The sequence below is a fragment of the Trichosurus vulpecula genome, chromosome 1, assembly GCF_011100635.1.
Source record: "Trichosurus vulpecula isolate mTriVul1 chromosome 1, mTriVul1.pri, whole genome shotgun sequence".
NCBI classification, from domain to species: Eukaryota; Metazoa; Chordata; class Mammalia; order Diprotodontia; family Phalangeridae; genus Trichosurus; species Trichosurus vulpecula.
The window spans coordinates 198085101-198098347 of NC_050573.1; the positions used below are offsets into that span (position 1 = coordinate 198085101).

General features: G+C 35.4%; 1 protein-coding gene across 2 annotated transcripts in view; it reads right to left on the reverse strand.

Moving 5' to 3' along the window:
- Positions 1–13247, reverse strand: part of ATP9B (ATPase phospholipid transporting 9B (putative)) — a 527294-nt gene that overhangs the window by 402114 nt on the left and 111933 nt on the right. For both annotated transcript variants that reach the window (XM_036766185.1, XM_036766193.1), the window contains exon 5: positions 7796–7904. In XM_036766185.1, coding sequence (XP_036622080.1) covers positions 7796–7904 — 109 coding nt within the window. The remainder of the gene's footprint in view (positions 1–7795; positions 7905–13247) is intronic.

Here is a 13247-nt window from a genome sequence, read left to right on the forward strand (position 1 = left end):
ACTAGTAAGTATCTGAGGGAGAAATGAACTTGTGCCTTCCTGATTCCAAGCCTTGCATTTCATCTAACCATTCAACTTCCAAATGCCAAATATGAAAGAAATCCTATATTGATTTAGATTTAAGTCTTGTGACAATACATTATTCCTACCAAAATTTAGAGCCAGTTTTAAATAGGAATAAAGCAGAGGTCTTTCTAGTAAGATGAAGAGCAAAGCTAGGATGTCCAGTATCATTTGTACTATTTCACATAGTGTTGGAAATGCTAGCTTTAGCAATGAGACAATTTTTTTTAAAAAATTCGATGGAATAAGTATAGACAAAGAATAAACAAAATTATCTTTTCTTCTTTTTTTGGTGCAGATATGATACGTTACTTACAGAATCCTAGGAAGTAAACTAAAAAAAATAATTGAAACAGTAACTTCAGAAAAGTTGCAGGCTATAAGCTAAATACATATAAATCATCACTGTTTTTGAATACTACAAACATAAGGAAGAGAAAGAGAAATTCCATTTAAAAGAACTACAGAATGTGAATTAAAAAAATACTTGGGAGTCTACCTAACAAGATATACAAGGCCATATGAATGCAACTACAAAATACTATTTACAGGAATAAAGACAGACCTAGATAACTGGAAAAATTACCATTGGTAGGTCAAGCCAATATAATCTCAACTTACTCTTCAGATTGTTCTATGTTCTACATCCTCGCCACTTGAAGATGCCTCTAAACCCTAGGACCTACTCTCCAGACTGGTGGAGTCGTTGGCTGGGACCCTCATTCCATAAGAGATCCCAGGCATATTCACTTCACTCCCAGCTGTTTTTCAACAATCCGGCTAACAGCTGTTGTGGGGGTGAAAGACCAACACAAGTCCAGCAACAAGAACACTACCAGCATGCTGCAAAAGCACAGGTTCTTTTGATCTGCTTCACTAGGGAAAGCAACGTTAAGGGGTTGACAAGCTTACTTTAATTCAGCATACGAATATCATTCACTTAGTTCAGAGGAAAAAACCAGCACCCTGAACTTCAGAGCAAAATACAAACAAAGTACAAACATGGACAGACAGACCTTGTCTGATTCAAATCCCAATACATAGTTACCAGAGTTTAACAAAGTGTCAGCATCCAGGTTACAAGCTGGAGGGCACTTAGCTACAGCTGCCCAGAGTCTCCACATCAGCACCACCGCGAGTGAGAGCCCTGCGCAAATGGCTCTGCCTTCTCTTCTTATAGCATTCAAGACATCATCAAACGTCATCTGAATGACCAGAACTTAGGCTCCTATGATTGGCTCTTGAGTTAGGACCTCCCCTTAGTACCCTGGGAGCTTCACACCCACATAGGCTTAGCACCTAATAGGGGTTTGGGCCTGGGGTTTAGCACCTAGTAAGACTCAATGAAATACACTGAATTGCTTAAAGGAAACAAAAGCCAAACTCTTCAAGGGCACTTGGTTGAACTAAGTGCTAAGAGCCCATTTTGCTTACCAACACACCAGTTCAACTCAATCTTCAGACTGTTCCACCTAATCTGAAGGAACAAAAGACCAAGAATCTTGAGGGAAATAACAGGGGAAAAAATGGGAAGGGAAAGAGCCTACTAATATCAGAACTCAAAACTATACTATAAAGCAGCAAACACTGACCTAATTCTAAGTATACATGTAAAAGATAAGAAATTATATTCTAATTCCTTCTCTTGTCCACAGTATCCCATCAAGCCATCATTCTTTCTTGACCAAAGTTCGAGAAAGTTATCTAAATTTGTTCCCTCCACTTTCTCATACCCCACTCACTTCTCAACCTTTTAGATTCATACCCACTCAAATGAAACAGCTTCTCCAAGTTTCTTAACAATTTATTAACTACTAACATTTAACAGCTAATTTTAGAGATAATTGCTAAGTCCTACTTGACTTCTATTTAGGTTTTGACCCTATTGAATTTCCCAAATTATCTTTCTCTCATGACTTCTACAATACTGACCTTTTCTGATTCTCTTCCTAAATAAAACTATTTCTCAAGATTTTGATCCTCTCTTGATCATCTTTCAATAGTTATACTACAAGGTTCTGTACCGGGATGCCTTCTCTCTCTACCCCGTGTAGTATAATTTAATCCCATTAATTTAATTACCATTTCCCTGAGGATGACTCATTCTATCTTCTCTTAAAAACTATCCCCCACAAGGTCACAATTTCTCTCTTCCACACCAGACCTTTCTCTCATCTTCAACCACCCATATTCTGGTTATTTTTGTACTGTCTACAAACATGCCCAAGTCTCCACCATTCTTAAAAAACCCTCACTAAAAACCTTCATGACCCACTACAGTCGCTTCAAATAAGAGTTCAATATTTCTCCTCCCTTTCAGAGCCAACCCCCCCCCCAAAAAAAGTTAACTACTAATGTTGCTTCCACTTCTCCTCTCACTTCCCAACTCACTGAAATTTTTCAAATTACCAACAACCCTTTAATTGCCTAATCTGATAACTCTTTCTCAATCCTAGTCTGAAGTAGGTTGGTATCACCTCACTCCTGGACTATTACAATAGCCTTCTGGTAGATCTCCTTTCCTCAAGTGTCTCCCAACTCCAGTCAATCCTAGATTCATCAGCTAAACTGATCTTCCTTAAAAAGCAGATCTCCCTACTTCACTCCACCACTCAATAAACTCTAGTGTCTCCCTATTAATTCTGGGATCTAACATAGTATTCTGTTTGGGTTTCAAAGCCTTTCACAACCTTTACAGCCTTCTTATATTTATAACACTTTGCAATCCAGTAACTCCTACCTGTTCCTCATATAGGACATGTTATCTCCCAAGACCCTATTACTTTTTACTGGCTATTCTACAGACCTGCATTCCCTGGCTTCCTTCAAGACTTAGCTAAAAATTCTACCTTCTATAAGAGGTGTTTATCAGTCTCCCCCACTGCTAGGACACTTTCTCTAAGATTACCTCCAATTTACCCTGTACGTATCTTGTATGTACATATTTGTATCTTGTCTTTCCCATGTGAGTTTCCTGTGGGTAGGAACTGTTTTAGCCTTTCTTTGTATGCCCAGTGCTTTAGCAAAGTATCTGGCATGTAATAAGCACTTAATAAATGCTTGCTGACTTAACTAAACACTCTTGCTTTCCTGAATTTTATGACACTTATCTTTCTTGGTTTTCTTCCTATCTGACAGCTGTCTCAGTTTTCTAACATTTTATAGCACTTAAAGAGACTAGCTGAAAAATGGATTAGAGAAGTAATAGCACAGAAGTTAAAAAATATCTAAGAATGCTATTGCAATAGTCTAATAGCTTGTATGAAAGTCTTTGTAATAAAATTTAGAATGCTTCATTCATTTAGCTAACTTTTTCCAATTATTTATTTATTTAATATTTTTCATTTTCAGCATTGATTTCCACAAGAGTTTGAATTACAAATTTTCTCCCCATTTCTACCCTCCCCCCCCCACTCCAAGATGGCATATACTCTGGTTGACCCATTCCCCAGTCAGTCCTCCCTTCTGTCACCCCACTCCCCCCCATCCCCTTTTCCCTTACTTTCCTGTAGGGCAAGACAGATTTCTATTTACCTAACTCTTAAAAGTACGTTCTTCAATACTGGCAGCTTTAACTAATAAAAGATATGGATATAGAAAACAGAAGCACTACTTTAAAAAGATTAATATAGAAATAGAAAGGACTCATCAGAGATACTGTTAGAAGATACCTGAGATGGGTTTGATAATCTCTAAATTCTCCAATGAATGATTATTACTTATACAAATTGTACATCTCCTCAAAAGATCTCAGAATTTCATGCAGACATCTAACAGAAAATAAAAAACTACAAAACAATGAACCAAGAACTTTAGCAAGTTATAGTAAACTAAAATTAAAGTATCTTTAGACTTTTATATTTAGTATAAATATAAATCAAAGGTTCTGAAACACAAAAGGATAAAGAAAATAATTTTTTATGTTCTACCATGACGATAGCCAGTATCAGAAAACCACACATAAATTCACCTCTAAATATAAGGTTCATTTCATAACTAATGGTAACAGCTTTTATGTTTCCCAAATAATATTCAAGGCCCTACTGATATTCAAGAAGAGTAACCCAGAAAATAGACTCAAGAAACTCCTGATATTTGAAGAAAATAACAATTACTATCTAGAGAAGAAACCACATCACAGTGTTAATTCAAATCTGATTCCTAAATTTAAAAAGATAAATTTATTTTTTAAAAAAATAACCTCATCAATAAACTTAACAAATTTCCCTATTTGCCGCCTTATAATGCAGAAGACTATACAAATGGTCCTTACAAATAAGATACATAATTTATATTGCTGAATTTTACTTAATTATTACAAAAAGGCAATTTTTTAAACTAATTCCTCTGATAATGCAAAATTAAATCAATCACTTCAACACTCTATTGCTAAAACTGTTGGCAGGTACTAAACAAGTAGCAAAATTTATTTTCATCTTCCCTCCTTATCATACCTTCTCTTTTTAGTGATACTAATGAAGCACAAAATCATCAAATTACAGGGAAAGAGAGAGGCAGGAAGCAGCAAATGACATAGCTAGTCCACAAACAGGAAAATCAACCACTGAAAAATCAATTGTCAGCTGCAAATAAAAACCCTTCTTCAACATGAGATGAATTTTAATGTTTTCAAATAGAAAAAATGACACCAAAAAAGTAGAGTATGTCCATGGACTTCTATAAAATTAGCACAACCAGACTTCATTTCAATTTTCAAAAAGGTTGATGTGAGAATGTCAATCTGTTTCAACAGGTTTATTTGACAGCTCCAAAAATACACAGCCCATAATTAAGTACAAAAAGAAGCCAGAGCAAAACAAGAGACCACTATTAATACAATTAAAAAACCAATAAGTTATTTATTCATTTCATTCAGCAAATATTTAAGCATTTACTGTGTGTACGAAGCTTAAGTGTACTTATAAAAACTCACATTTTAAGAACAAAATTTTATTGGAAAATTAATCTCAAATAGGTGAACAAAATGTGACCTAAGCAAAGAAAAATCTTTTAATTATTTTTTAGAGCAGAAATTAGGTACTTCTTTCCATTTTACTGCTTTAGACTTGGCTATTCACCATTAGGTTACAAAAGTAAACAAACCATCTACACTAACTTTGCCCTACGTATATATAATTTTCATTTTCAAACTAAAGAGGAACTCAATCCTTAATTATTAGAATCAAGCTATTGAGGTTTTCATTATTAACAAAAATGACACATTTCATAGCACTTTAAGGATTCATAAAGCCTTGAATCCTTCAAAAACATTCAAAAGAGAAATACTATTAAGTATTTTTACCTGCATTTTTCTCCAGCTTTCTAAGAATGCAATCTGAGTAGCAGACTTGCGGCACTAGGAAACGATCTCTCAATCAGTTTAAATAATCATAATCTAAGCAGGCAAGAGGAAATAAGCTTACAAATGATTTGGGGTTTCTGACAAGGCAATTATATTTTATACAGGCATTTATCTGAATTTGTGTAGCAATGAGATGTTCTACCTCAGTGAATTTATTTCTAAAGCTCATCCCTTTCAAACTTTTAAAAAAGTTTCACCATATTTTACAGGAGTTTTCTCTAGAATAGACTATATATTTCTCAAAGTTTTAGAAAAACAGACACTCAATATACTGTTAAGGTGAACTAGTTCAACCATTTTGGCAATTTGCAATTATGAATAAATGAATGGAATGAACATTTATTAAATGCTTGTTATGTGGGACAAGCACAGTGCTAAGCACAAGGAAACAAATGCAAAAGTGAGACAGCTCTTGCCCTAAAGCTAAAAAGAGTAACTAAAGTGCCTAAAGATCCCATAGCTAACAATCAACAAAAATTTATTACATATTTACTGTGTATCAGGCACAAAGGTAAGCACTGGGGATATAAATGAAGGGCAAAACCAGACCTAAAGGAGATTACATTCTAAAGAGAAAGACAACATGTAAATAACTAGGCACCTATCTGGATACATAGAGAGTAGATGGGTGGTAATTTAGAGAGGAAAGCTCTAACACCTGGGGAACCAAGAAAGGACTCCAGAACAACGTATTTGGGTTGAGTCCTGAAGGAAACCAGGGATTCCAAGAGGATGAGGTAAGAAAGGAGAGCATTCTAGACATGGGGGATGACTAGTGCAAAAGCACAGAGAAGGAAACTAAATAGGCCAGTATGGCTGGACTGCAGTGTACCAGAGAATAGAGAATAAGGAGAATGAAAAGGTAGGGCAGGGTCAGGTGAAGGAAAGTTGTAAAGAGTTTTAAAAGACAAAGAACTTTATATCTGACCCTTGAGGTATAAGGAGTTGCAAGAGTTCACTGAGTAAAAGGGTGACTTGGTCAGAACTACCCTTTAAGAAAGCATAGTAGGGAGTTATTAAAAGACTATTTCAATCTATCCAACCAAGAAATTAAGAGGGCCTAAACTAGGATAGTGGCTGTGCAAGTGAAGAGAGAAAAAAATTTATAGCAGCATTTTTACAGTACAGAACAGGAAATAAAATAGATACTTAATGATTAGGAAAGAGTAAACAAATGGTGGTACCTGAGTGTAATGGAATATTACTGCACTGTAAAAGGTTATGGATATGAATAGTCATGGGAAGACTTATGTGAACTGACACAAAGTGAACAATTTTCTGGTTCATTATGCAGAAAGACAACAGAAATAGGAGTAATAAAAAAATTTTAACTAAATATTATGAAATTAAAATAATCAAGCCTGTACCCAAAGAAGAGAGATGAGAAAACACTTCCCTACCTTCTTTGCAAAGATAGAAGACAACAAAAGCATGTAACATACATATCAAATCTGAGAAAAGTTTAGTTCTGCTGAATAAACTGTTTTTTCCCTTTTTTTATTCTTTGTATGGATGACACTCAGAAAGGGATAAGAAAAGGGATATATTAAGAAATGAAAGAGATATAAAGACAAAAAAAAATCAATAAAATTTTTAAAAATATTTTAAACTACATTTTAAGGGCAAGAAAGAGATAGTAAACTTAAGTGAAAGTCTTCCTGATTTCACTGTGCCTGCTTCAAATAGGCCCTTCCAACTCTCTTTATAACGTTTGTTTCTTATTTGTTCAAGCTAGAAAACTAGACTAAAAGAACTCTACATTAAGTAAAAACTTTGAGTGAAGACCCTAACTGCTAAAGTACATGATTTTAACACAATGGCTTTTTGACAACTGTTTCAGATGCTGAGAGGCTGATTTACTTTCAGATTTGGAGCTCTGTTCAGATAGCTGAGGTTTCTGAAAGGATGAGCAACATATAATTAGATATTACTTTATATAGGGTACATATTTGTGCTTGCTTTGACAGCATATATACTAAAATAAGGCACACATTTGCTTGAAAAGCTAGTGTGTATGTGAAAGCATATTAAATACAAATAACAGGATATATCATTTTATAACAAACATGTGAGTATATGTACAGATTGTATACATATATGTACACAAATACATATATGTATATTCCATATACTGTTGCACAAACTTATCCAGTGTAATGATTAAAAGCCAAAACAAAATACTATATCTCTTATCTAACACAATGATACCATTTAGTTATCATCAACCTCAGAGGTATAGTTTTGGGCAAAAATTTGGACAAGTTCTTTATATTTATTTCTTCTACGAGTTAAAATCTTCTTATTAAATAACAAAACCACTTAGTATTGAACAAAGGAATGCTACATATGATTAAAAGTATCTTTGCCAACCTCTTATTGTAAGCTTGCTATATAACTGGGAATTCATTTCCTTGTCTCGCTGGAAACGCCGAAATTCATCAACTGCTTCACGTATCATAGTGACAGCCAAGACAAATCCCTATTGAAAACAAAATAACACATAAAATATTGCTCAAAAAGGGTTTTTTAAACAAGGAAAAATGTGGCTAATATACTCCCAAATTTAACTTTTTCCTTAATTTGTTTTGTAAAAGATAAAGTGAACTAATACAAAGAAAGAAAAAATACAGACAAGTAACAAAAAAAAATTACAAAAGAAACTGTATAAAGAAACTGTTGTTGATTTTTGGAGTACTCAAGGAAACTAATAAAATTAATACATACTTTAACATTTTAAAATAATTAACAGTCAAAATATTTTTAAATCCTCTTTAATAAACTGATGAGTTACATGCATAATATACAGGAATATAAATATCAAATTAATAACAACCAATAAAAATGTTTATACTTAATTCATGCAACCTATCATCACAATAAAAGCCAGTAGCTGAGAAATCACATTGATCACCTTTTTTGGGGGGTGGGATTGAGGGAGTGGGGGATTTTTACAATACTCATTTCTTTCACTGAGAGGAAAAAAAAAAGATACATAGATTAATCTTAGCCCATCTAAATAAAACTTGTACCTACTTGTTAATTTGAATCCCTGACATGATATTAATATGTAGCTGATGCCCAACATCCAAAGCTTACAAATTTCCTGGCACGGTTTGATATTTTCCATGCTATTCTCCCTATGATTGGATAAATAATACTTATGTTGGATTCACTGCATTGATGACCTTTCTTCAGTCTATTTTATGAATGGTAGGTCTCATATCAAACATATCAAACAATGTCAACATATTAAATAACACAGAAATCCAAATGAGTATTAATATTCCTTTGTTTTAAAATTTTGTTGTGTGAAATATAGCTTGAAATAAGTGAACTACTGGGTAAGTTTTGGATATCTTTGAGAAAAAAAAGAATTGTTTACCAAATACAGGATTTGATCTGTATAATGCATACACAAAATGTATCCTTGAGCTATGATATGCCTCTATAATATCTCTAACTATAGAGATAATTTTAGTAGTTTTTAAACTTAATAGGTTTATCTTACAAGTATGTAGTAACTTCTGTCTTACAAGCACATAGGAAAAATTTTCTGTCTTACATTTAGATAAAAACAAAAAACACTTATTGGCAAAAGAGTTCTCCTAAGGTGCTTGGTCAGAATAATCCATAACTGGAAGGTCAGAAATATAAAGTCTGAGATTTCTGCATGCCATAAAGTATGTGTTGTAATGTAGGTTTTGCCTTTATAAGAGTCCACCATATATGCTTTTGCCTTTCCAGTTTTCAATCATTACAAAAATACAAATTTACTGATAAAAAACACTGTAAAAATAAAAGATAATTAGATAACCCCAAAATAGGAGAAAGACTAGGTTTAATAACTTGTGGTCAACCATGTTTAAAAAGGTCTAAGAAAGTACCCTCAAAATCTGTAAGGTCACATTAAATTAATTAACTAATATCTTAACCACAGTTATCTCCCACAGAGAGGACTGAAGTTACAATCAAAAATCAAGATATAAATTAAAACTCTCACTGTGCCATATCATAAATCTAAGGTTTTGTTCTGAATAAATCCTTTAGAAAATAAGCTATAACAGACTAATTGTATATTCCTTAAATGAATGTGAAAGGTGGAAACAGCTACTACATGGATGTTAAAGAAAGCTGTAAACCAGAATTACTAAAGAACATATGGTCCCGAGATAGACTTGGACATATAAAAAATTAGACAGTATCACAATACAAGCCTCTTCTACTCTCAGCATACACCTCACCAACAAGATAGAAGATATTAGATTGAAAACAAGAGGAAAATACATATTTTTAGCTCTTCTTTTGACCTGTAGGTCAGGGGCTTCTGAACAGGGTAAAGGATATCCCCAAGCCCACCCTCTTTACAAAAATATACCTGTCTCTCCTAGAAGTCTAAATTAGTTCTGCGACAATACTAACATAGCTTGTCTCAGCCCCTAATTTTGGAATAAGGCATACATCTTCTAAAATGGCTTCTTCCAGGATAACAAACACTAAAGAACTGTATCTCATTACCATAGATATGATCATAAAAGGAAAAGGCCAAATATTATACTGGCATAAACAAGTTATATCTATTTTCTTATGTGGTGACTGTACTGACATTCTGCCCATTCAATAGCTTGAAGGGAAATGGGAAATGGAAGGGAAAGGGGAAGGAAAAAGCATTTATACAGCACCTACTTAGTATGTACCAGGAATCGTGCTAAGTGCTTAACAAATATCATCCAATTTGTTCCTCACAGAAGCCCTGGGAGATAGGTGCTATTATTATCCTCATTTTAGAGTTAAGGAAATTGAGGCAAACAGATGTTAACTGACTCGCCAAGGGTCACACACCTAGTAAGTGTCTAAGGCTGGATTTGAACTCAAGACTTCCAGATTCCAAGCCCAGCACTCTCTATGCTACCAGCTACTTCAGGAAATCTGAATATAATAATAATAAAAAAAAAAAGTGAATACAAGCACATGGTCTGTCACTGATAGACAGGACTATTATCTTTATCAATGCCACTATAATGTCCAAAATAGACAAAAAATGATATTTAAATAATTAATAATTTTTTTTGTAAATTAAAATCTTTATCCTACAACAGCAAAGAGATCTCCTTTTATGTGTGATAACACAATCCATAATTAAGGCTCAGTGATTTATGTTTTAAAAAAAAAATGGGGCAGCTAGGTGTCAGAGTGGATAGAGCACTGACCCTGAAGTCAGGAAGAGCTGAGTTCACATCCAGCCTCAGATACTTAGTAGCTGTCTGACCCTAGCCAAGTCACTTAATACTGCTTGCCTCAAAAAAAAAAAAATGGGGCAGCTAGGTGGCACAGTGATCTTAATTAAAAAGAATAGAAAAGATGGTAAGCTTGTCATTTGTTGATCCTTATCCTATGACTGACTAAAATTAACAAACTATCAGCTGCCCCTGGATCCCCTGACCCCTCTATCCTATCCCTAGCTGCATCTTCCCAAACCCCAAGTTTACTCCCAATAGGTTTCCACTTGGTTTCTATTAATATGCTGCTGAATGTAAGTGAATAAAATCAAAGAGCCAAGCTAAATGGATTCACTATTAATATTTATTATCTAATCTCAAATAGGTCCTCACTTCTGCATGGCAATCTATTCTTTCTTAGTCAAAAAGCATTTATTAAATGTCTACAGTGCTTTAAGCACTGGGGATACAAAGAAAGTTTATGCTCTCCAGGTACTCACAGTCTAATGGTGGAGATAATGTGCCAACGATTATGTGCAAACAAGATATGTGTAGGATCAATTGAAGATAATAAACAGAGGTAAGGCATTAGCACTAAGGGTGACTAGCAAAGGTTTTTTTGTTGTTGTTGTTGTTGTTTTTTTTTGTTTTTTTTTTTTTTTTTACAGAAGTTGGCATTTTATCTGAGACTTGAAGTGAGAGAACCTAAGAAATGGAGATAAGGAATGAGAGAACCTCAGGCATGAGGGACAACCAATGAAAATGCATACAGTGGGAAGATGGAGTGTCTTGTGTGAAGAAAAGCAAAGGCCAATATCATTTAGTGGCAAAGTATAATGGAAAGAATAAGATGTAAAAAAACTGGAAAAGTATAAGGGGACCAGATATGAAAAAGTTTTTGGTACAGACAGAGGATTATATATATTTGATCTCGCAGGGGAGAGGGAGCCACTGAGTTTACTGAATTAAGAAAGTAGGAGGGGAGGGGGATATCATCAGATTTGCCCTTTAGGAAATTCAATTTGATGGATGAATGAAAGAAATACTGCAATGGGGAGAGACCTAATCCAGGAAGATCAACCAAAAGGCTATGGCAATAATCTAGGCGTGAGGTGATAAGGGCCTAAACCACAGTGATAGCAGTGTCAGTGGAAAGAAGGGGGCATATAAGAGATGTTAAAAAGATGGAACTGGCAATAGACTGAACGTAGGGGGAAGGAGATGACAAAAAATGAGGAGTTCAGGTTGACATCTAAGTTGGGAACCTGGGTGACTGGGAGGATGGCAGTAACCTAAAGAATAATTGGAAAATTAGGAATAGGGGGAAAAGGCTTAGAAGGAAAAATAATAAGTTCTGTTCTGGAAACATTAAGTTTAAGACAGTTCCAGATGTCCAACAGGCAGCTGGAAATGGGACTGAAGGTTAAGAGAGATTAGGGCTTGATAACAAGAGCTATACAAAAATCATCATAGAGATGACAATTGAATCAATGAGACTTGATGAAATCACCAGATGATACACTATAGAGGAAGAAGAGAAAGCAAAGGACGCAGCACTGTGGGATACCCAGGATAAATGGATGTGACCTAGATGAAGATCAAGAAAGGTAATGGAAGAGTAGTCAGACAAGCAAGAGAACCAGAAGAAAGCAGTGTCAAAGAGAAGAGATTATCTGAGGAAAAGAAGGTAATCAGCAATGGATGGAGAGAAGTCAAGTACAAGGATCAAGAAAAGGCCATTAGATTTGGCAATGAAGAAGTCATTAGTAACTTTGGAGAGAGCAGTTTCATTTGAATGATGAGGTTGGAAGTCAGTGTGCACAGTTAAAAGGACAGTGCAAGAAAAGTGGCAACACTAATTACTGATGGCCATGTCAAGGCATCTAGGTACAAAAGGGAGGAGATACGGGATGATAGGAATATAGCAGATAGGATAGCAGGGATGGTGTAAAGGCAATCAGTGAATGGGAAGATCTTCCCAGCCCATTTGAGTGGGCTTCAGGGGTGGGGCTCTCAAAGTCCTGGGGGGAATGGCTAGGACTGGAGCCAATGGAAGCTGTGGGAGGAGCTTGCTGAATGGTTGGAGCAGAGCTAAGAGGCAGTTGGAAAGGCAGTTCGTGAGAGCAGTTGAGGGCTGAAGGAGAGAAGAAGCAGTCAGCTAGCTGGAATACAGCTTGGACATTGTGGCAGAAGCAGGTAGAAGTGGTGGTGACAGCAGCAGGTGCTACAAAAAAAAAAAAAAAAAACAAACAGGACTGACCCTCATGGAGACCAGAGAGTGCTGAGCAGGGGCTTCAGGCCAGTGGGTGGTCTTCTTGCTGGAGGGCCCTGGCACTGGGGGAGGAAGCACTGGTATGGCTTGGCTTGCTGCCATAATGTTCTTCTGTGGCCTCCTGGTCACTACTGTGAGATGGGCATACTGGTCTTGGAAGGTTCTTGCCAGGATGTCGAACTGGGGACACTGGTCCGTGGGTCTGCTACTTTTGAGTTTCAATAAATGCTTTGGCTCCTCTGCCTTCTACTTGGAGAATTCCTTATATCCTGCCATTCTGGACCATTCAGACATATTCATGGTTATCTTTGAAGTCATGAATTCTGCCTTACTG